The sequence below is a fragment of the Lithobates pipiens genome, unplaced genomic scaffold (assembly GCF_037356315.1).
Source record: "Lithobates pipiens isolate NorthernLeopardFrog02 unplaced genomic scaffold, aLitPip1_a1.2 Scaffold_79, whole genome shotgun sequence".
In the NCBI taxonomy this organism is placed as follows: Eukaryota; Metazoa; Chordata; class Amphibia; order Anura; family Ranidae; genus Lithobates; species Lithobates pipiens.
The window spans coordinates 40,444-66,171 of NW_027507902.1; the positions used below are offsets into that span (position 1 = coordinate 40,444).

General features: G+C 50.1%; 1 protein-coding gene across 1 annotated transcript; it reads left to right on the plus strand.

Moving 5' to 3' along the window:
- Positions 1-21,546: 21,546 nt before the first annotated feature.
- On the plus strand, positions 21,547-25,471 carry LOC143959987 (uncharacterized; the record flags this gene model as incomplete). Its single annotated transcript, XM_077468228.1, has 1 exon — positions 21,547-25,471. A coding segment is annotated over one exon (726 nt), but the record flags the coding sequence as incomplete, so codon positions are not given.
- Between the last annotated feature and the right edge of the window lie 257 nt (positions 25,472-25,728).

The window sequence follows — 25,728 nt, forward strand, 5'->3', positions numbered from 1 at the left end:
TCCCCATCAGTCCTTCTTACATCCGGTGTCCCCATCAGTCCTCCTAACATCCGGTGTCCCCATCAGTCCTCCTAACATCCGGTGTCCCCATCAGTCCTTAAATCCGGTGTCCTCATCAGTCCTCCGAACATCTGGTGTCCCCATCAGTCCTCCTAACATCTGGTGTCCCCATCAGTCCTTCTTACATCCGGTGTCCCCATCAGTCCTCCTAACATCTGGTGTCCCCATCAGTCCTCCTAACATCTGGTGTCCCCATCAGTCCTCCTAACATCTGGTGTCCCCATCAGTCCTCCTAACATCTGGTGTCCCCATCAGTCCTTCTTACATCCGGTTTCCCCATCAGTCCTCCTAACATCCGGTGTCCCCATCAGTCCTTCTTACAACCGGTGTCCCCATCAGTCCTCCTAACATCCGGTGTCCCCATCAGTCCTCCTAACATCCGGTGTCCCCATCAGTCCTTCTTACATCCGGTGTCCCCATCAGTCCTCCTAACATCTGGTGTCCCCATCAGTCCTCCTAACATCTGGTGTCCCCATCAGTCCTTCTTACATCCGGTGTCCCCATCAGTCCTCCTAAAATCTGGCGTTCCCATCAGTCCTCCTAACATCTGGTGTTCCCATCAGTCCTCCTTACATCCGGTGTCCCCATCAGTCCTCCTAACATCTGGTGTCCCCATCAGTCCTCCTAAAATCTGGCGTTCCCATCAGTCCTCCTAACATCTGGTGTCCCCATCAGTCCTCCTTACATCTGGTGTTCCCATCAGTCCTCCTTACATCCGGTGTCCCCATCAGTCCTCCTAACATCTGGTGTCCCCATCAGTCCTCCTAAAATCTGGCGTTCCCATCAGTCCTCCTAACATCTGGTGTCCCCATCAGTCCTCCTTACATCTGGTGTTCCCATCAGTCCTCCTTACATCTGGTGTTCCCATCAGTCCTCCTTACATCTGGTGTCTCCATCAGTCCTCCTAACATCTGGTGTCCCCATCAGTCCTCCTTACATCCGGTGTCCCCATCAGTCCTCCTTACATCTGGTGTTCCCATCAGTCCTCCTTACATCTGGTGTCCCCATTAGTCCTCCTTACATCTGGTGTCCCCATCGGTCCTCCTAACATCTGGTGTCCCCATCAGTCCTCCTAACATCTGGTGTCTCCATCAGGCCTCCTAACATCTGGTGTCCCCATCAGTCCTTACATCTGGTGTCTCCATCAGTCCTCCTAACATCTGGTGTCCCCATCAGTCCTTACATCTGGTGTCCCCATCAGTCCTAACATCTGGTGTCCCCATCAGTCCTTCTTACATCCGGTGTCCCCATCAGTCCTCCTAACATCCGGTGTCCCCATCAGTCCTCCTAACATCCGGTGTCCCCATCAGTCCTTCTTACATCCGGTGTCCCCATCAGTCCTCCTAACATCTGGTGTCCCCATCAGTCCTCCTAACATCTGGTGTCCCCATCAGTCCTTCTTACATCCGGTGTCCCCATCAGTCCTCCTAACATCTGGTGTCCCCATCAGTCCTTCTTACATCCGGTTTCCCCATCAGTCCTCCTAACATCCGGTGTCCCCATCAGTCCTTCTTACATCCGGTGTCCCCATCAGTCCTCCTAACATCCGGTGTCCCCATCAGTCCTCCTAACATCCGGTGTCCCCATCAGTCCTTCTTACATCCGGTGTCCCCATCAGTCCTCCTAACATCTGGTGTCCCCATCAGTCCTCCTAACATCTGGTGTCCCCATCAGTCCTCCTAACATCTGGTGTCCCCATCAGTCCTCCTAACATCTGGTGTTCCCATCAGTCCTCCTTACATCTGGTGTCCCCATTAGTCCTCCTTACATCTGGTGTCCCCATCAGTCCTCCTAACATCTGGTGTCCCCATCAGTCCTTCTTACATCCGGTGTCCCCATCAGTCCTTCTTACATCCGGTGTCCCCATCAGTCCTCCTAACATCTGGTGTCCCCATCAGTCCTCCTAACATCTGGTGTCCCCATCAGTCCTCCTAACATCTGGTGTCCCCATCAGTCCTCCTAAAATCTGGCGTTCCCATCAGTCCTCCTTACATCTGGTGTCCCCATTAGTCCTCCTTACATCTGGTGTCCCCATCAGTCCTCCTAACATCTGGTGTCTCCATCAGGCCTCCTAACATCTGGTGTCCCCATCAGTCCTTACATCTGGTGTCTCCATCAGTCCTCCTAACATCTGGTGTCCCCATCAGTCCTTACATCTGGTGTCCCCATCAGTCCTAACATCTGGTATCCCCATCAGTCCTTCTTACATCTGGTGTCCCCATCAGTCCTCCTAACATCCGGTGTCCCCATCAGTCCTCCTAACATCCGGTGTCCCCATCAGTCCTTCTTACATCCGGTGTCCCCATCAGTCCTCCTAACATCTGGTGTCCCCATCAGTCCTCCTAACATCTGGTGTCCCCATCAGTCCTTCTTACATCCGGTGTCCCCATCAGTCCTCCTAACATCTGGTGTCCCCATCAGTCCTCCTAACATCTGGTGTCCCCATCAGTCCTTCTTACATCCGGTGTCCCCATCAGTCCTCCTTACATCTGGTGTCCCCATCAGTCCTCCTAACATCCGGTGTCCCCATCAGTCCTTCTTACATCCGGTGTCCCCATCAGTCCTCCTAACATCTGGTGTCCCCATCAGTCCTCCTAACATCTGGCGTCCCCATCAGTCCTCCTAACATCTGGTGTCCCCATCAGTCCTCCTAACATCTGGTGTTCCCATCAGTCCTCCTTACATCTGGTGTCCCCATTAGTCCTCCTTACATCTGGTGTCCCCATCAGTCCTCCTAACATCTGGTGTCCCCATCAGTCCTTCTTACATCCGGTGTCCCCATCAGTCCTCCTAACATCTGGTGTCCCCATCAGTCCTCCTAACATCTGGTGTCCCCATCAGTCCTTCTTACATCCGGTGTCCCCATCAGTCCTCCTAAAATCTGGCGTTCCCATCAGTCCTCCTAACATCTGGTGTTCCCATCAGTCCTCCTTACATCCGGTGTCCCCATCAGTCCTCCTAACATCCGGTGTCCCCATCAGTCCTCCTTACATCCGGTGTCCCCATCAGTCCTTCTTACATCCGGTGTCCCCATCAGTCCTCCTAACATCTGGTGTTCCCATCAGTCCTCCTTACATCCGGTGTCCCCATCAGTCCTTCTTACATCCGGTGTCCCCATCAGTCCTCCTAACATCTGGTGTCCCCATCAGTCCTCCTAACATCTGGTGTCCCCATCAGTCCTCCTAAAATCTGGCGTTCCCATCAGTCCTCCTAACATCTGGTGTCCCCATCAGTCCTCCTTACATCTGGTGTTCCCATCAGTCCTCCTTACATCTGGTGTCCCCATTAGTCCTCCTTACATCTGGTGTTCCCATCAGTCCTCCTAACATCTGGTGTCCCCATTAGTCCTCCTTACATCTGGTGTTCCCATCAGGCCTCCTAACATCTGGTGTCCCCATTAGTCCTCCTTACATCTGGTGTCCCCATCGGTCCTCCTAACATCTGGTGTCCCCATCAGTCCTCCTAACATCTGGTGTCTCCATCAGTCCTCCTTACATCTGGTGTCCCCATCGGTCCTCCCAACATCTGGTGTCCCCATCAGTCCTCCTAACATCTGGTGTCTCCATCAGTCCTCCTTACATCTGGTGTCCCCATCAGTCCTTACATCTGGTGTCCCCATCAGTCCTAACATCTGGTGTCCCCATCAGTCCTCCTAACATCCGGTGTCCCCATCAGTCCTCCTAACATCCGGTGTCCCCATCAGTCCTTCTTACATCCGGTGTCCCCATCAGTCCTCCTAACATCTGGTGTCCCCATCAGTCCTCCTAACATCTGGTGTCCCCATCAGTCCTTCTTACATCCGGTTTCCCCATCAGTCCTCCTAACATCCGGTGTCCCCATCAGTCCTCCTAACATCCGGTGTCCCCATCAGTCCTTCTTACATCCGGTGTCCCCATCAGTCCTTCTTACATCCGGTGTCCCCATCAGTCCTCCTAACATCTGGTGTCCCCATCAGTCCTTCTTACATCCGGTGTCCCCATCAGTCCTCCTAACATCCGGTGTCCCCATCAGTCCTCCTAACATCCGGTGTCCCCATCAGTCCTCCTAACATCCGGTGTCCCCATCAGTCCTTCTTACATCCGGTGTCCCCATCAGTCCTCCTTACATCTGGTGTCCCCATCAGTCCTCCTAACATCCGGTGTCCCCATCAGTCCTTCTTACATCCGGTGTCCCCATCAGTCCTCCTAACATCTGGTGTCCCCATCAGTCCTCCTAACATCTGGTGTCTCCATCAGGCCTCCTAACATCTGGTGTCTCCATCAGTCCTCCTAACATCTGGTGTCCCCATCAGTCCTTACATCTGGTGTCCCCATCAGTCCTAACATCTGGTGTCCCCATCAGTCCTTCTTACATCCGGTGTCCCCATCAGTCCTCCTAACATCCGGTGTCCCCATCAGTCCTCCTAACATCCGGTGTCCCCATCAGTCCTTCTTACATCCGGTGTCCCCATCAGTCCTCCTAACATCTGGTGTCCCCATCAGTCCTCCTAACATCTGGTGTTCCCATCAGTCCTCCTTACATCTGGTGTCCCCATTAGTCCTCCTTACATCTGGTGTCCCCATCAGTCCTCCTTACATCTGGTGTTCCCATCAGTCCTCCTTACATCTGGTGTCCCCATCGGTCCTCCTAACATCTGGTGTCCCCATCAGTCCTCCTAACATCCGGTGTCCCCATCAGTTCTCCTTACATCTGGTGTCCCCATCAGTCCTCCTGACATCTGGTGTCCCCATCAGTTCTCCTTACATCTGGTGTCCCCATCAGTCCTCCTAACATCTTGTGTCCCCATCAGTCCTCCTAAAATCTGGCGTTCCCATCAGTCCTCCTAACATCTGGTGTTCCCATCAGTCCTCCTAACATCTGGTGTCCCCATCAGTCCTCCTTACATCTGGTGTCCCCATCAGTCCTCCTAAAATCTGGCGTTCCCATCAGTCCTCCTAACATCCGGTGTCCCCATCAGTCCTCCTAACATCCGGTGTCCCCATCAGTTCTCCTTACATCTGGTGTCCCCATCAGTCCTCCTTACATCTGGTGTCCCCATCAGTCCTCCTAAAATCTGGCGTTCCCATCAGTCCTCCTAAAATCTGGCGTTCCCATCAGTCCTCCTTACATCTGGTGTCCCCATCAGTCCTCCTTACATCTGGTGTCCCCATCAGTCCTCCTTACATCTGGTGTCCCCATCAGTCCTTCTTACATCTGGTGTCTCCATCAGTCCTCCTAACATCTGGTGTCCCCATCAGTCCTCCTAACATCCGGTGTCCCCATCAGTTCTCCTAACATCTGGTGTCCCCATCAGTCCTCCTAACATCTGGTGTCCCCATCAGTCCTTACATCTGGTGTCCCCATCAGTCCTCCTAACATCTGGTGTCCCCATCAGTCCTCCTAACATCTGGTGTCCCCATCATTCCTCCTAACATCTGGTGTCCCCATCAGTCCTCCTAACATCTGGTGTCCCCATCAGTCCTCCTAACATCTGGTGTCCCCATCAGTCCTCCTAACATCCGGTGTCTCCATCAGTCCTCCTAACATCCGGTGTCCCCATCAGTCCTCCTAACATCTGGTGTCCCCATCAGTCCTCCTAACATCTGGTGTCTCCATCAGTCCTCCTCCTAACATCTGGTGTCCCCATCAGTCCTCCTAACATCTGGTGTCCCCATCATTCCTCCTAACATCTGGTGTCCCCATCAGTCCTCCTAACATCTGGTGTCCCCATCAGTCCTCCTAACATCTGGTGTCCCCATCAGTCCTCCTAACATCTGGTGTCCCCATCAGTCCTCCTAACATCTGGTGTCCCCATCAGTCCTCCTAACATCTGGTGTCTCCATCAGTCCTCAGAACATCTGGTGTCCCCATCAGTCCTCCTAACATCTGGTGTCCCCATCAGTCCTCCTAACATCTGGTGTCCCCATCAGTCCTCAGAACATCTGGTGTCCCCATCAGTCCTCCTAACATCTGGTGTCCCCATCAGTCCTCCTAACATCTGGTGTCCCCATCATTCCTCCTAACATCTGGTGTCCCCATCAGTCCTCCTAACATCTGGTGTCCCCATCAGTCCTCCTAACATCTGGTGTCCCCATCAGTCCTCCTAACATCCGGTGTCCCCATCAGTCCTCCTAACATCTGGTGTCCCCATCAGTCCTCCTTACATCTGGTGTCCCCATCATTCCTCCTAACATCTGGTGTCCCCATCAGTCCTCCTAACATCTGGTGTCCCCATCATTCCTCCTAACATCTGGTGTCCCCATCAGTCCTCCTAACATCTGGTGTCCCCATCAGTCCTCCTAACATCTGGTGTCCCCATCAGTCCTCCTAACATCTGGTGTCCCCATCAGTCCTCCTAACATCTGGTGTCCCCATCAGTCCTCCTAACATCTGGTGTCCCCATCAGTCCTCCTAACATCTGGTGTCCCCATCAGTCCTCCTAACATCCGGTGTCTCCATCAGTCCTCGTAACATCCGGTGTCCCCATCAGTCCTCCTAACATCCGGTGTCCCCATCAGTCCTCCTAACATCTGGTGTCCCCATCAGTCCTCCTAACATCTGGTGTCTCCATCAGTCCTCGTAACATCCGGTGTCCCCATCAGTCCTCCTAACATCCGGTGTCCCCATCAGTCCTCCTAACATCTGGTGTCCCCATCAGTCCTCCTAACATCCGGTGTCCCCATCAGTCCTCCTAACATCTGGTGTCCCCATCAGTCCTCCTAACATCTGGTGTCTCCATCAGTCCTCGTAACATCTGGTGTCCCCATCAGTCCTCCTAACATCCGGTGTCTCCATCAGTCCTCGTAACATCCGGTGTCCCCATCAGTCCTCCTAACATCTGGTGTCCCCATCAGTCCTCCTAACATCTGGTGTCTCCATCAGTCCTCGTAACATCTGGTGTCCCCATCAGTCCTCCTTACATCTGGTGTCCCCATCAGTCCTCCTAACATCTGGTGTCCCCATCAGTCCTCCTAACATCCGGTGTCCCCATCAGTCCTCCTTACATCTGGTGTCCCCATCTGTCCTCCTTACATCTGGTGTCCCCATCAGTCCTCCTAACATCTGGTGTCCCCATCAGTCCTCCTAACATCCGGTGTCTCCATCAGTCCTCGTAACATCCGGTGTCCCCATCAGTCCTCCTTACATCTGGTGTCCCCATCAGTCCTCCTAAAATCTGGCGTTCCCATCAGTCCTCCTAAAATCTGGCGTTCCCATCAGTCCTCCTTACATCTGGTGTCCCCATCAGTCCTTCTTACATCTGGTGTCTCCATCAGTCCTCCTAACATCTGGTGTCCCCATCAGTCCTCCTAACATCCGGTGTCCCCATCAGTTCTCCTAACATCTGGTGTCCCCATCAGTCCTCCTAACATCTGGTGTCCCCATCATTCCTCCTAACATCTGGTGTCCCCATCAGTCCTTACATCTGGTGTCCCCATCAGTCCTCCTAACATCTGGTGTCCCCATCATTCCTCCTAACATCTGGTGTCCCCATCAGTCCTCCTAACATCTGGTGTCCCCATCAGTCCTCCTAACATCTGGTGTCCCCATCAGTCCTCCTAACATCCGGTGTCTCCATCAGTCCTCCTAACATCCGGTGTCCCCATCAGTCCTCCTAACATCTGGTGTCCCCATCAGTCCTCCTAACATCTGGTGTCTCCATCAGTCCTCCTCCTAACATCTGGTGTCCCCATCAGTCCTCCTAACATCTGGTGTCCCCATCATTCCTCCTAACATCTGGTGTCCCCATCAGTCCTCCTAACATCTGGTGTCCCCATCAGTCCTCCTAACATCTGGTGTCCCCATCAGTCCTCCTAACATCTGGTGTCCCCATCAGTCCTCCTAACATCTGGTGTCCCCATCAGTCCTCCTAACATCTGGTGTCTCCATCAGTCCTCAGAACATCTGGTGTCCCCATCAGTCCTCCTAACATCTGGTGTCCCCATCAGTCCTCCTAACATCTGGTGTCCCCATCAGTCCTCAGAACATCTGGTGTCCCCATCAGTCCTCCTAACATCTGGTGTCCCCATCAGTCCTCCTAACATCTGGTGTCCCCATCATTCCTCCTAACATCTGGTGTCCCCATCAGTCCTCCTAACATCTGGTGTCCCCATCAGTCCTCCTAACATCTGGTGTCCCCATCAGTCCTCCTAACATCCGGTGTCCCCATCAGTCCTCCTAACATCTGGTGTCCCCATCAGTCCTCCTTACATCTGGTGTCCCCATCATTCCTCCTAACATCTGGTGTCCCCATCAGTCCTCCTAACATCTGGTGTCCCCATCAGTCCTCCTAACATCTGGTGTCCCCATCATTCCTCCTAACATCTGGTGTCCCCATCAGTCCTCCTAACATCTGGTGTCCCCATCAGTCCTCCTAACATCTGGTGTCCCCATCAGTCCTCCTAACATCCGGTGTCCCCATCAGTCCTCCTAACATCTGGTGTCCCCATCAGTCCTCCTTACATCTGGTGTCCCCATCATTCCTCCTAACATCTGGTGTCCCCATCAGTCCTCCTAACATCTGGTGTCCCCATCATTCCTCCTAACATCTGGTGTCCCCATCAGTCCTCCTAACATCTGGTGTCCCCATCAGTCCTCCTAACATCTGGTGTCCCCATCAGTCCTCCTAACATCTGGTGTCCCCATCAGTCCTCCTAACATCTGGTGTCCCCATCAGTCCTCCTAACATCTGGTGTCCCCATCAGTCCTCCTAACATCTGGTGTCCCCATCAGTCCTCCTAACATCCGGTGTCTCCATCAGTCCTCGTAACATCCGGTGTCCCCATCAGTCCTCCTAACATCCGGTGTCCCCATCAGTCCTCCTAACATCTGGTGTCCCCATCAGTCCTCCTAACATCTGGTGTCTCCATCAGTCCTCGTAACATCCGGTGTCCCCATCAGTCCTCCTAACATCCGGTGTCCCCATCAGTCCTCCTAACATCTGGTGTCCCCATCAGTCCTCCTAACATCCGGTGTCCCCATCAGTCCTCCTAACATCTGGTGTCCCCATCAGTCCTCCTAACATCCGGTGTCCCCATCAGTCCTCCTAACATCTGGTGTCTCCATCAGTCCTCGTAACATCTGGTGTCCCCATCAGTCCTCCTAACATCCGGTGTCTCCATCAGTCCTCGTAACATCCGGTGTCCCCATCAGTCCTCCTAACATCTGGTGTCCCCATCAGTCCTCCTAACATCTGGTGTCTCCATCAGTCCTCGTAACATCTGGTGTCCCCATCAGTCCTCCTTACATCTGGTGTCCCCATCAGTCCTCCTAACATCTGGTGTCCCCATCAGTCCTCCTTACATCTGGTGTCCCCATCAGTCCTCCTAACATCCGGTGTCTCCATCAGTCCTCGTAACATCCGGTGTCCCCATCAGTCCTCCTAACATCTGGTGTCCCCATCAGTCCTCCTAACATCTGGTGTCTCCATCAGTCCTCGTAACATCTGGTGTCCCCATCAGTCCTCCTTACATCTGGTGTCCCCATCAGTCCTCCTAACATCCGGTGTCCCCATCAGTCCTCCTTACATCTGGTGTCCCCATCTGTCCTCCTTACATCTGGTGTCCCCATCAGTCCTCCTAACATCTGGTGTCCCCATCAGTCCTCCTAACATCCGGTGTCTCCATCAGTCCTCGTAACATCCGGTGTCCCCATCAGTCCGTCTACGGACCTTCCTTTATCTAGATACACCACGTCTACGGGCCTTCCTTTATCTAGATACACCACATCTACGGACCTTCCTTTATCTAGATACACCACGTCTACGGGCCTTCCCTTATCTAGATACACCACGTCTACGGGCCTTCCTTTATCTAGATACACCACGTCTACGGGCCTTCCTTTATCTAGATACACCACGTCTACGGGCCTTCCCTTATCTAGATACACCACATCTACGGACCTTCCTTTATCTAGATACACCACGTCTACGGGCCTTCCTTTATCTAGATACACCACATCTACGGGCCTTCCTTTATCTAGATACACCACATCTACGGGCCTTCCTTTATCCAGATACACCACATCTACGGGCCTTCCTTTATCTAGATACACCACATCTACGGGCCTTCCTTTATGCAGATACACCACGTCTACGGGCCTTCCTTTATCTAGATACACCACGTCTACGGGCCTTCCTTTATCCAGATACACCACGTCTACAGGCCTTCCTTTATCTAGATACACCTCGTCTACGGACCTTCCTTTATCTAGATACACCACGTCTACAGGCCTTCCTTTATCTAGATACACCTCGTCTACGGACCTTCCTTTATCCAGATACACCACGTCTACGGGCCTTCCTTTATCTAGATACACCACGTCTACGGGCCTTCCTTTATCTAGATACACCACGTCTACAGGCCTCCCTTTATCTAGATACACCACGTCTACAGGCCTTCCTTTATCTAGATACACCTCGTCTACGGACCTTCCTTTATCTAGATACACCACGTCTACAGGCCTTCCTTTATCTAGATACACCTCGTCTACGGACCTTCCTTTATCCAGATACACCACGTCTACGGGCCTTCCTTTATCTAGATACACCACGTCTACGGGCCTTCCTTTATCTAGATACACCACGTCTACAGGCCTCCCTTTATCTAGATACACCACGTCTACAGGCCTTCCTTTATCTAGATACACCTCGTCTACGGACCTTCCTTTATCTAGATACACCACGTCTACAGGCCTTCCTTTATCTAGATACACCTCGTCTACGGACCTTCCTTTATCCAGATACACCACGTCTACAGGCCTTCCTTTATCTAGATACACCACGTCTACGGGCCTCCCTTTATCTAGATACACCACGTCTACGGGCCTCCCTTTATCTAGATACACCTCGTCTACGGACCTTCCTTTATCCAGATACACCACGTCTACAGGCCTTCCTTTATCTAGATACACCACGTCTACGGGCCTCCCTTTATCTAGATACACCACGTCTACGGGCCTCCCTTTATCTAGATACACCACGTCTACGGGCCTTCCTTTATCTAGATACACCTCGTCTACGGACCTTCCTTTATCCAGATACACCACGTCTACGGGCCTTCCTTTATCTAGATACACCACGTCTACGGGCCTCCCTTTATCTAGATACACCACGTCTACGGGCCTTCCTTTATCTAGATACACCACATCTACGGGCCTTCCTTTATCTAGATACACCACGTCTACGGGCCTTCCTTTATCTAGATACACCTCGTCTACGGACCTTCCTTTATCCAGATACATCACGTCTACGGGCCTTCCTTTATCTAGATACACCACGTCTACAGGCCTTCCTTTATCCAGATACACCACGTCTACGGGCCTTCCTTTATCTAGATACACCACGTCTACAGGCCTTCCTTTATCTAGATACACCTCGTCTACGGACCTTCCTTTATCCAGATACACCACGTCTACAGGCCTTCCTTTATCTAGATACACCTCGTCTACGGACCTTCCTTTATCTAGATACACCACGTCTACAGGCCTTCCTTTATCTAGATACACCTCGTCTACGGGCCTTCCTTTATCCAGATACACCACGTCTACGGGCCTTCCTTTATCTAGATACACCTCGTCTACGGGCCTTCCTTTATCCAGATACACCACGTCTACAGGCCTTCCTTTATCTAGATACACCTCGTCTACAGGCCTTCCTTTATCTAGATACACCTCGTCTACGGACCTTCCTTTATCCAGATACACCACGTATACGGGCCTTCCTTTATCTAGATACACCACGTCTACGGACCTTCCTTTATCCAGATACACCACGTCTACAGGCCTTCCTTTATCTAGATACACCTCGTCTACGGACCTTCCTTTATCCAGATACACCACGTCTACGGGCCTTCCTTTATCTAGATACACCACGTCTACGGGCCTTCCTTTATCTAGATACACCACGTCTACGGGCCTCCCTTTATCTAGATACACCACGTCTACGGGCCTTCCTGTCCCCATCAGTCCTCCTAACATCTGGTGTCCCCATCAGTCCTCCTAACATCTGGTGTCCCCATCAGTCCTCCTAACATCTGGTGTCCCCATCAGTCCTCCTAACATCCGGTGTCTCCATCAGTCCTCGTAACATCCGGTGTCCCCATCAGTCCTCCTAACATCCGGTGTCCCCATCAGTCCTCCTAACATCTGGTGTCCCCATCAGTCCTCCTAACATCTGGTGTCTCCATCAGTCCTCGTAACATCCGGTGTCCCCATCAGTCCTCCTAACATCCGGTGTCCCCATCAGTCCTCCTAACATCTGGTGTCCCCATCAGTCCTCCTAACATCCGGTGTCCCCATCAGTCCTCCTAACATCTGGTGTCCCCATCAGTCCTCCTAACATCTGGTGTCTCCATCAGTCCTCGTAACATCTGGTGTCCCCATCAGTCCTCCTAACATCCGGTGTCTCCATCAGTCCTCGTAACATCCGGTGTCCCCATCAGTCCTCCTAACATCTGGTGTCCCCATCAGTCCTCCTAACATCTGGTGTCTCCATCAGTCCTCGTAACATCTGGTGTCCCCATCAGTCCTCCTTACATCTGGTGTCCCCATCAGTCCTCCTAACATCTGGTGTCCCCATCAGTCCTCCTAACATCCGGTGTCCCCATCAGTCCTCCTTACATCTGGTGTCCCCATCTGTCCTCCTTACATCTGGTGTCCCCATCAGTCCTCCTAACATCTGGTGTCCCCATCAGTCCTCCTAACATCCGGTGTCTCCATCAGTCCTCGTAACATCCGGTGTCCCCATCAGTCCTCCTTACATCTGGTGTCCCCATCAGTCCTCCTAAAATCTGGCGTTCCCATCAGTCCTCCTAAAATCTGGCGTTCCCATCAGTCCTCCTTACATCTGGTGTCCCCATCAGTCCTTCTTACATCTGGTGTCTCCATCAGTCCTCCTAACATCTGGTGTCCCCATCAGTCCTCCTAACATCCGGTGTCCCCATCAGTTCTCCTAACATCTGGTGTCCCCATCAGTCCTCCTAACATCTGGTGTCCCCATCATTCCTCCTAACATCTGGTGTCCCCATCAGTCCTTACATCTGGTGTCCCCATCAGTCCTCCTAACATCTGGTGTCCCCATCATTCCTCCTAACATCTGGTGTCCCCATCAGTCCTCCTAACATCTGGTGTCCCCATCAGTCCTCCTAACATCTGGTGTCCCCATCAGTCCTCCTAACATCCGGTGTCTCCATCAGTCCTCCTAACATCCGGTGTCCCCATCAGTCCTCCTAACATCTGGTGTCCCCATCAGTCCTCCTAACATCTGGTGTCTCCATCAGTCCTCCTCCTAACATCTGGTGTCCCCATCAGTCCTCCTAACATCTGGTGTCCCCATCATTCCTCCTAACATCTGGTGTCCCCATCAGTCCTCCTAACATCTGGTGTCCCCATCAGTCCTCCTAACATCTGGTGTCCCCATCAGTCCTCCTAACATCTGGTGTCCCCATCAGTCCTCCTAACATCTGGTGTCCCCATCAGTCCTCCTAACATCTGGTGTCTCCATCAGTCCTCAGAACATCTGGTGTCCCCATCAGTCCTCCTAACATCTGGTGTCCCCATCAGTCCTCCTAACATCTGGTGTCCCCATCAGTCCTCAGAACATCTGGTGTCCCCATCAGTCCTCCTAACATCTGGTGTCCCCATCAGTCCTCCTAACATCTGGTGTCCCCATCATTCCTCCTAACATCTGGTGTCCCCATCAGTCCTCCTAACATCTGGTGTCCCCATCAGTCCTCCTAACATCTGGTGTCCCCATCAGTCCTCCTAACATCCGGTGTCCCCATCAGTCCTCCTAACATCTGGTGTCCCCATCAGTCCTCCTTACATCTGGTGTCCCCATCATTCCTCCTAACATCTGGTGTCCCCATCAGTCCTCCTAACATCTGGTGTCCCCATCAGTCCTCCTAACATCTGGTGTCCCCATCATTCCTCCTAACATCTGGTGTCCCCATCAGTCCTCCTAACATCTGGTGTCCCCATCAGTCCTCCTAACATCTGGTGTCCCCATCAGTCCTCCTAACATCCGGTGTCCCCATCAGTCCTCCTAACATCTGGTGTCCCCATCAGTCCTCCTTACATCTGGTGTCCCCATCATTCCTCCTAACATCTGGTGTCCCCATCAGTCCTCCTAACATCTGGTGTCCCCATCATTCCTCCTAACATCTGGTGTCCCCATCAGTCCTCCTAACATCTGGTGTCCCCATCAGTCCTCCTAACATCTGGTGTCCCCATCAGTCCTCCTAACATCTGGTGTCCCCATCAGTCCTCCTAACATCTGGTGTCCCCATCAGTCCTCCTAACATCTGGTGTCCCCATCAGTCCTCCTAACATCTGGTGTCCCCATCAGTCCTCCTAACATCCGGTGTCTCCATCAGTCCTCGTAACATCCGGTGTCCCCATCAGTCCTCCTAACATCCGGTGTCCCCATCAGTCCTCCTAACATCTGGTGTCCCCATCAGTCCTCCTAACATCTGGTGTCTCCATCAGTCCTCGTAACATCCGGTGTCCCCATCAGTCCTCCTAACATCCGGTGTCCCCATCAGTCCTCCTAACATCTGGTGTCCCCATCAGTCCTCCTAACATCCGGTGTCCCCATCAGTCCTCCTAACATCTGGTGTCCCCATCAGTCCTCCTAACATCCGGTGTCCCCATCAGTCCTCCTAACATCTGGTGTCTCCATCAGTCCTCGTAACATCTGGTGTCCCCATCAGTCCTCCTAACATCCGGTGTCTCCATCAGTCCTCGTAACATCCGGTGTCCCCATCAGTCCTCCTAACATCTGGTGTCCCCATCAGTCCTCCTAACATCTGGTGTCTCCATCAGTCCTCGTAACATCTGGTGTCCCCATCAGTCCTCCTTACATCTGGTGTCCCCATCAGACACCACATCTACGGGCCTTCCTTTATCTAGATACACCTCGTCTACGGACCTTCCTTTATCCAGATACACCACGTCTACGGGCCTTCCTTTATCTAGATACACCTCGTCTACGGACCTTCCTTTATCCAGATACACCACGTCTACGGCCCTTCCTTTATCTAGATACACCACGTCTACAGGCCTTCCTTTATCCAGATACACCACGTCTACGGGCCTTCCTTTATCTAGATACACCACGTCTACAGGCCTTCCTTTATCTAGATACACCTCGTCTACGGACCTTCCTTTATCCAGATACACCACGTCTACGGGCCTTCCTTTATCTAGATACACCACGTCTACGGGCCTCCCTTTATCTAGATACACCACGTCTACGGGCCTTCCTTTATCTAGATACACCACATCTACGGGCCTTCCTTTAGCTAGATACACCTCGTCTACGGACCTTCCTTTATCCAGATACACCACGTCTACGGGCCTTCCTTTATCTAGATACACCTCGTCTACGGACCTTCCTTTATCCAGATACACCACGTCTACAGGCCTTCCTTTATCCAGATACACCATGTCTACGGGCCTTCCTTTATCCAGATACACCACATCTACGGGCCTTCCTTTATCTAGATACACCACGTCTACAGGCCTTCCTTTATCTAGATACACCTCGTCTACGGACCTTCCTTTATCCAGATACACCACGTCTACAGGCCTTCCTTTATCTAGATACACCTCGTCTACGGACCTTCCTTTATCCAGATACACCACGTCTACGGGCCTTCCTTTATCTAGATACACCACGTCTACGGGCCTTCCTTTATCTAGATACACCACGTCTACGGGCCTTCCTTTATCTAGATACACCACGTCTACGGGCCTTCCTTTATCTAGATACACCACGTCTACGGGCCTTCCTTTATCTAGATACACCACGTCTACGGGCCTTCCTTTATCTAGATACACCACGTCTACGTACCTTCCTTTATCTAGATACACCACGTCTACGGGCCTTCCTTTATCTAGATACACCACGTCTACGGGCCTTCCTTTATCTAGATACACCACGTCTACGGGCCTTCCTTTATCTAGATACACCACGTCTACGGGCCTTCCTTTATCTAGATACACCACGTCTACGGGCCTTCCTTTATCTAGATACACCACGTCTACGGGCCTTCCTTTATCTAGATACACCACGTCTACGGGCCTTCCTTTATCTAGTGTGACATTGGGGGAAGTTTAACTCAGTGGTAGATGCCTTTTCAGTAAGTTCACATCGAACAGGAACTTTTGTTTAAGGGCATGGTAGCCCACTTTTATTAAAAAGGAACAACATAAAGTTCATACATGCACTTGGTTGCCCACACAGGGGTTCTTCTGCCAAAAAAACAATACATGAAAAATGCCAAGCCACCTGGCTCTCTTCAGCAGCACTGCCACCTAGGCTTTACAATTCAGCCCTCTTGGCCTTATAACAGGGTTCCCGCACAACTACTGCACCTCTTTTCAGTTTCCTTGCTGCTCAGGCCTTCCCCTTCAGGCTCTCATTTGTCTCAGATGCGCACAGCTTTAACACACACAGTGTCTATCTAGACAGCAGCCCCTCACTGCTCTGATCCTCAGACTTGGGTCTCTGGCTTTCTCTAGTGCACTCTCTGCACTCTCTGCACTCTCTGCACTCTCTGCACTCTCTGCACTCCTGGAGACCTCCTGTCTCTCTGGGTGGAGCCCAGAACCCTAATCCTGACTCTGCTATAAGCCCAGCACCCACCTGCTCAATCAACCAGCCAGACTCCTGGCTGTTCCAAAAACCCGGTCACAGGATTGGAGATTCCATCCCACCCATAACACTACGGAATCTCCGGGCTCCAGGTCCCAAATTGGATTTTACAAACTTTGGAGGAAACTGATAAAACAGATTCCCCCACATTAAATACTCCTGGAGCCCCTCAACCTGCCTATTTGAGAACCCTGGGCGACAATTACTAGGACAGGGAACTGTACTGTCACAATATATATATATAATTTGTATAACCACTCAAAGTCCGGCAATGTACTGGTATATATCGCTGGGGCTGAAGTGCTGAACACAAGAGCTAACACTCAGTCTGTTTTTCAGATGGAGAAGTGTTGGGAGAAGAGGACTTGCAGCTCGTTGTCGGGGACGGTAAGAACTTGTATGATGGGAGTACTTTATGCTGCTATCAGGGGATGGGATTGTAATTCTGCAGCTGCTGTCATGGCACATCCTTGGTCATGGCAATCGTCATCCGATGGTTCTCATCTCTTTATAGAGAGCAGGGAATTGTAGGCTCTTGTTTATTTTCTGGACCCGATTTCCCTGATTCTCCTGATTTTAATGGACCCCTCTGTCTGTCCTTCCCTCCCGCACAGGTGATGGTCACCTTCCACGATGTGGGCGCCTGCTTCGAGGAAGAGCACTGGGAGCTTATGGAGCAATGGCAGCAGGATCTGTAGCGGGACGCCATGAAGGAGATTCACTCTGCTTTGCACAATCTGGGTGAGTGAGGGGGCACGAGGGCATGGGATGGTGGGGGGTGGGAAATGTAGAGGAGGGAGAATACAACCTCACACGTACAATGGTTTCTGAAGAGCATTTGGCAGACAGTGGAGAGGTATTTCATCACCTGCTTGCCATCTGCTTGAACCCCTTGGACTCTGTAAATGCATTGTTATGCTACGCCCGCTGAAAGCGATAGGGGGGGGTATACCTTCTGTTGCAAAATAGATATTTGCCAGCACACCGCGGATCGACGCAAAGTAGCGCCCAAACGGATCGTTTATTGCATGATCACAACACAAGGAGAGTGCAACATTTCGGAGTCACGCAGGACCCCTTCGTCAGACATGTGATCATCACGTGCCTCCGAAAAACATGGGTGATGTCTGTATCATGTGATCTGGCTAGCTCTGAGGACAAGAAACGGTTTTCTCTCCAGCATAAAAGACACAACTGAGCACATGCAAGTTGGCTGGCTTTCCCCAGATAGACATTGCAAGGAGGAGGGGGAGGATCTATGCATACAGGATCAAACAGCCCTTTTTTACACAATGTAGAGGATTAACCCTTTACGTTCCACAGTGAGTATAACAAGCATGCTATGACGTGTATATACAGACCGATTTTACTGTTGTGGGTTTAGTAATACTTTCACGGCTGTGTGTTGAGTTATTTTGAGGGGACAGCGAATTGACACCGTTATACAAGCTGTACACTCACTTCTTTACATTGTAGCCAAGTGTCATTTCTTCAGTGTTGTCACATGAAAAGAAAGAATAAAATATTTACAAACATGTGAGGGGTGCACTCACTTTTGTCATAATGTAGATTGTGTTCTCCCTGCCCCCCCCAGGGTACCGGATCCTCAACCCGTATCTCCTGGTGAAGATCGAGAAACACAGAGAACGTTTCCGGAAAAACCACAGCCAATCAACAAGTGAGCTCTGCCCCCCTCACTGTGACATAGTTCTGTGTTTTGGTCAGTCCTTACACTTTCTTTCACCAGCTTGTGTTTTTTAAAGAGCTAGTTCACCCCCCCAACAAAGAAAATTGTGTACACACACCTTTTGACAGGAAGTCTGTGATCTTCTGCATAGTCTAGGACTGTATATGGAGATGGGCACTATCTGTCTCTTTGTGTCCCTTTTACTGATACTGGCTTAGGCCCCTTTCACACTGGTGCGGGAGCGGTTTTAACCCCCGCTAGTGGCCGAAAAAAAGGGTTATAACCACCCGCAAATTGCCGCTGCAGCGCTTTCAATGGGCAGGAGGGGTGAAGGAGGGGTGTATACACCCCTCCTTCACCGCTCCAAAGATGCTGCTTGCAGGAGTATTTTTAACGTCCTGCCAATGCACCGCTGCAGTGTGAAGCCCCCGGGGTTTTCACACTGGAGACACAGAAGAGGCTGTTTCAGGGCGCTTTGCAGGCACTATTTTTAGTACTGTAATGCCTGCAAAGCGCCCCCCGGGGGGAAAGGGGCCTTACTCATAGAAGGACTTCTGTAAGGACATTTAGGGACAGAGCAGTGAAAGGTTAGAGCCTCTGCCTGGTTTTATTTCTTTTATTCCTTCCTCTACTGGCACCTTATTTATCAGGGTGGGGAAAGTTATCACTAGGGTAATATTTCCAGTCGTGTATTGAGACTGGTATTTTCCTCTCATTGGACAGTGATGGCAGATGGTGGAGTTTGGCCATCATATCAGGAAAACTCACACCCTAGTAATAAAGTGACAGTAAATCAGGGTCATAAGCCCCATACACACTATCAGATTTTCTGCTGGATTTTATTTATTTTCCTTTAGATTTACCAAAACCATATAATAAGGTCAAACCTGTAGGAGTTTCAGTGTGTATGCAACCAGGCAGGCCCTTGTACTATATGGTTTTGGTAAATCTGAAGACAAAAATCAGCAGAAAATCTGATAGTCTGTATGGATATAGAAGGGGGACTTTCTGACTAATCACATGCGGTCATATAGGACAGTGTTTCTCAACTCCAGTCCTCAAGGCGCCCCAACAGGTCATGTTTTCAGGCTTTCCAATATTTTTCACAGCTGATTTGATCAGTTTCACTGCCTTAGTAATTACCACAGCTGGTTCATTTGAGGGAAATGCTGAAAACATGACCTGTTGGGGCGCCTTGAGGAGTTTAGTTGAGAAACGCTGATATAGGCGACCAGACAACACCCCCCCCTTTCCAAATCCCTACTACTTGTGTAAAGTCTAAGGCACAGCTGGAGGGGACTATAAGCATGCCATGGCAAATATAATGCAGCTTGTCAAGTCAAAGGGGCTGCTCTGCAACTGCAAGCCCAACGTCTGGCTCGTGTTTGCAGTGCGCAGTAAATTGCAGCAAAATGCAACCACGCATCCGGGAGGCAGTCCTATGTGGTTCTGGCCAGCCTCTGATCCACCACATATTGCTTTTTCAGAGAGACGGCCGCTAGCCTTTGGCCAGATGTTTTACTTTTGTTTGTTTACAATTGAGTAAAGTTATATTTAAAAAAACAAAGAAAAAAAAACCCCTTTTAATAGCAAACATGTCAAACGTGCCTGCTTTGTGCACTGAGGTCCTCCTCTTCTCGGGTCCCCCGCTGGCATGCCTCCTCTTCTCTAAATGAAGTGCCTGCTATGGGGGGGATATGTGTGTGTGTGTGTAGGCGCTCGCTCGCTCCTGAGCCCCACTCTGTATGTCTATTAAACACACAGAACAGTGCTCGGCCCCGCCCCCTCCTCATTGCTACTTGAGCTGTGAATGGCTGACAGCAGCGGGAGCCGTTCGGGAGGCAGAAACCCTGCAGAGCAGCCGCTCTCATGCATATCGCTGGATCATGGTCAGGCAAATGTTAGGGAGGGTTATAGGGAAGTTGTATACTGAAGGTGTACACTCAAAGAGACTTAAGGCTGTAATTGGTGCTAAAAGCTGTGAATACTTATTTACATGGGATTTTCTCCCTACGTCTTTCAGGACGGCACCTGGAGAGAGCGCAGCTCCACCCACTTTCCCAGGAAACACTGCAGTCAGTTTTTCTTTAAAGACCGGACGCTTCCACCATGGCCTCAGTTGTAGTGTTTCCTCCGACATGGTGGAAGCGCTGCAGGGGTGTGTATAGTTTATATAGGGTTTATAGTTCTTATGTGGTGAAACTTTGTGTATTATAGGGCCCATTCCTATAATATTATTTTTTTTTATTATTTTTTTTTGTAATTCAACTGGATGGACTTGTGCCTTTTTTTTAAATTTTTTTTTATTTATTTTTTTCAACCTATGTATTAAGTTTTTATAGTGTAGAGCTCATACCATATTTGGACCCATTCCAGAGACTGGGCATCACACTCTAGTTGACTGAATTGGTATCGGATTCCAGTTTATACTGTGGAGCTCACACTCTATTTGGACCTGTGCTAGAAACTGGACATCACACTGTACAGTAGCTGACTGAATTGGTATCGGTTTCTATTTGATACCATGGAGCTTACACCCTATTTGGACCCATTCCAGCAGCTGGACATATAACTGTCGCTGACCGAATTGGTATCGGATTCCCGTTTATACTGTGGAGCTCACACTCTATTTGGACCCATTCCAGAAATTGGACATCACACTGGAGCTGACTGAATTGGTACCAGTTTAGAATGTGGAGCTCACACACTATATGGACCTATTCTAAAAACTGGACATAACATGTATTTGAATTGGTATCAGATTCCAGTTTATAATGTAGAGCTCACACTCTATTTGGACCTGTGCTAGAAACTGGACATCACACTGTAGATGACTGAATTGGTTTTGGATTAATTTATACTGTAGAGCTCTCAGCTCACACTCCAACATTCCAGAAACGGACTGAATTGGTATTGGTTTCAAGTTGATACTGTGGAGCTCACACTCTATTTGGACTCATTGCAGAAACTGGACATCACACTGTAGCTGACTGAATTGGTATCAGATTCCAGTTTATACTGTGGAGCTCACACTCTATTTGGACCTATTCTAGAAACTGGACATCACACTGTAGCTGACTGAATTGGTATTGGATTCCAGTGTATACTGTGGAGCTCACACTCTATTTGGACTCATTCCAGAAACTGGACATCACACTGTAGCTGACTCCCCTACAATTTTGCATGGTTTTTAATATGTATTTGTTTCCTTAGAGAGGTCGGAGAGGCTCAGGAACTGGCCACCAGAGACCATTCTCGGAGGCGGAAAGGTATTGCTCGCCAAATCAAACCTGTTGCTGCACTGCATGACTTTGACCAGAACAAACAGACTGAGCCCAAAGAGAACGAGGTACCGTGTGTCTTCTCTGATTGTGAGGTCAGCTTCTCCGGGGTACAGCGTTCCTTCCCCTTGGAAGAAATTTGTCCCTACTTGTCACCAGTGAAGGGTTTCAGGGAAGACGCCCCCATCGGTTTCCAGGAGCGAGGACAGGCGTTTATTCTGTGCAGTGTGTGCAGCAAGACCTTCTGCAATAACTCCAGCTTCCAGGTCCATATGCAGAGCCACACAGGAGAACGGCCTTTTAAATGTACGGACTGTGACAAAAGCTTCATCCGCAGCTCTCACCTGAAGATTCACCTGCGTACCCACACTGGAGAGCGCCCCTACAAGTGCACCGTGTGCGAGAAGAGCTTCCATGACAACTCCAGCTATGCCCGCCACCAGCGCATTCATACAGGAGAGAAACCTTACCAGTGCTCCATCTGCGGGAAATACTTCCGCAAAAAGTCCAACCTGAAGGACCACTACAGGACGCACACTGGGGAACGCCCCTACAAGTGTCAGCACTGTGACAAGAGTTTCCACCAGAGGAACCATCATGCTGACAGCTGCTGAGCGTTCTGCAAACTTTGTTGGGGGTGGGATGAGAACACCCACCTTTCTCCATCATCGAAAGGCTCAGGATTTTTGGAGGCCTTCATTCTTCTCCCCCCAAAGGGTCATGTTTCCAGCCCCTGAGGATTCTGGGATGAAGAGTTTGATTCAACCCTCCAAACACCTTTCCAGCTGTTGAGTAGCTTCTTTAGGAAGAGGTTTCCTGTCCGCTCCCTTTAACAGGTTATATTTTCGGTCTCTGAGGATTCTGGGAACTCTTGGGGAGAAATCTCTTCTCCATCTCCTCCTAGGCCTTGTTTCTAAATGTTTGGGCGGTGCGGGTGAAAAACCTGAAAATACGACACAAAAGAAAAGAGGGAGAGTGACTTCTAAATGTAGCAACAGTTGGCCACTCACATGTGCCTCTTCATGATGAAACCACTGGCACCTGTATCCTGTGCCCATCTCCTTGCTGATGGTATTGGTGCAGCAGACCTGGTACCGGCGCCTGACTGGCCTCTCTACTATCTCCGGAACCACACTGGAATGCAGTGGTCCATTGGGCAGGAAGTAACGTCACAGTGACGTGGCTTTACAAAAAGAAGTGTGCGTACTCTGAAACACGTAGCCATGCTCTGCTATCCTCCCACCATGACATCACTTCCACCCCGATGGACCACTGCGTTCCAGCGGGGTTCCGGAGATAGTAGAAAGACCAGCTCTGCTACACCAATACCACCATCAGGGAGACGGATACAGGATACAGATGCCAGTGGTTTTCTTATGAAGCGCGTGTCTTTTATGCACACATGTGAGTAGCCAATTGTTTTTAACCAATTGCTACACTCAAAATGCGTTCTCCCTCTTTTTTCTTTTTTTTTCTTTTGTGTCACATCTACAGAGTCTGTTTCTAACACTCGAGTCAGCCGCCATAACTGTGGCCGGTATTTTTGGGGCTATTCCACCAGAGACATTATGATTGGACGTTTATCTTTATTTTAATTACCATTATTCTTTGGCTGGGGGTACCTACCTGCCTGAGTGTGCCATGCACTTGTCTTGTTTTATGCAGGTGAAAAAGTGTCCACCCTGTCCCTGGCAGGCCGTATGACTGGTCATAATGGGCTTCAAAAGAGTGAGTGATCTCCATAGAACCTGATAGATGTCACCGGTCAACAGCCAGTACTAGGCAGTGATTACAAATACCAGTCACATTGGATGTTCTCTGGTGGCTTCCATTGCCCAACTCTTGAAAAGGGTGTTAATCTGAGGCAAGAGGTATGGGATGGTACCGATTCTCAGAGCTGGGCGGCGGTGGCTACCTATAGGGGTTAACCAAAACTTCAAAGAGCAAAATTATGACCCTGGGGAGTGTAGGTCTTTTTATTGACCACTGTGGGGTTGATTAAAGGCAAATGTGCACTCTGCAAAGTGCAATTGCTCCAAGGTTTAGTAGATGAGGTGAAGCTTCCCTTTTGCAAAGAAAAATTAAACAAATACAGCATTTTTGCTTGCACATGATTGGATGATGGAAGTCGGCAGAGCGTCCCCCTCATTTACTAAGCTCTGGAGCAACTGCATAGTAGTAAATCTCCTCCCCAGAGTTCAGGTATCATTCAGGTGATGCGGGAATGAGCCATACACAGCTCAAGAATAAACCAGCCGGGTAGAGCAGAGTATGCAGAGAACAGGCTGTATAGCGAATGAGAAGATTTATACAGCCAGGCCATTACTAAATAAGAGGCAGATCGAGGCTTCTGCAATGCTGGAATGCCAGGGGGCCCTTTTTGGCCTGATGGAGGTTATAGACTTGAAGATAGAATCATATTTATATAGCATTGTCTAGGAGTGTGCACTTTGTCTATTGGGGTGTCTTGTGTTCTTCAAAATATCTGGGTTCAGGGTTCCCAGCACAGTCACCCCAATGTCCATAGTAGCTTGCGCCTCTAAGATGCTAAGTGCCCCCTTGTGGGTTTATTTTGTGCAATACAATTAGTCTGTTCTGAGCAATAATCATTGAACATAAGCTACATTCTCACAGGTGATTCTATTTAACACACATAAAAGAGTTTACTAAGCACTTGCCTGTAGTGGGCTGGTGATTAAAGTGTGTTACCCTTAAAATTGATCATTTAACGTGGTAAGAAAGGCTTAAGGTTTTATACCTTCATGCATTCTATGCCTAAAGGTAAAAAAAAGTCTCTGTGCAGCTCCCCCCTCAGCCGACCTTAATACTTACATGAGCCCCATTGCAATCCAGCGATGTGGGGTCTCCACTTCCTCGTTGGCTGTCAATCACAGCCAGTTAGCCAATGAGAAGAGAGAGGGGTGTGGCCGAGCCTCAGCTCTGTTTGTGAATGGAATCGCAGAGCAGCGGCTCAAGAGCAAGCCTGCCTGGGTGCCCCATAGCAAGCTGCTTGCTCTGGAGGCACTCGGCAGAAGGGAGCGGGCCAGGAGCCAAGAAGAGAGTCGTGAAGAGGACGATTGACGCTGATCTGTGCAAAATCACTGCATAGAGCAGGTACGTACAACATGTTTGTTATTTCAAGAAAATGCCTTTAATATAGAAATTTTTTTTTTGCTTAACCACTTGCCGCCCGGCCCAATAACATATTGACGGGGGCAAAGTGGTTTCATAATCCTGATCGGACGTCATATGACGTGATCAGGATTATGAGCCACTGCGCGCCCCCGGGGGCGCGCATCGCGGCAATCGTTGTTGCGGGGTGTCAGTCTGAAGAGTCTCCGACGTGATCAGCCGTGTCCAAGCCCACCTGTGCCACCTATCCGTGCCACATATCAGTGTCCATCAATGCCACCTCATCAGTGCCACTTCATTGGTGCCACCTCATTGGTGCCCATCAGTGCCGCCTTATCATTGCCCATCAGTGTATCCCCATCAGTGAAGGAGAAAACTTACTTATTTGCAAAGTTTTGAAACTGAAACAAAAAAAAAACATTTTTTTTTTCAAAATTTTCGGGATTTTTTTATTTGTTTAGCAAAAAATAAAAACCACAGAGGTGATCAAATACCACCAAAAGAAAGCTCTATTTGTGGGAAAAAAATGATTAAAATTTCATTTGGGTACCGTGTAGCATGACCGCGCAATTGTCATTCAAAGTGCAACAGCGCTGAAAGCTGAAAATTGGTCTGGGCAGGAAGGTGTTTAAGTGCCCCCCCCCGGTATTGAAGTGGTTAATAAAGAAACATAAAAATGTTCATTCTTTGTGCTGTTTCACTTTTATTCTAGTTTACCGATCAGAATTACAGGATACTGTCCCAACGCATGGCCTGCCTGTAGTTCTGTAATCAGTTTGCTGCCATGCACCTTTCCCATCCCTGTTCATGGCCAACGCCCTTTGGACAGAAATCCACGGGAAAGTTTGTATGAAGTCCGATCGTGTACACTAAGCAGTCATGAAATTGAGCCCAGGTTCACACTGATGTGCGTTAGAAATTGTTCGAGTTCAGCTGAA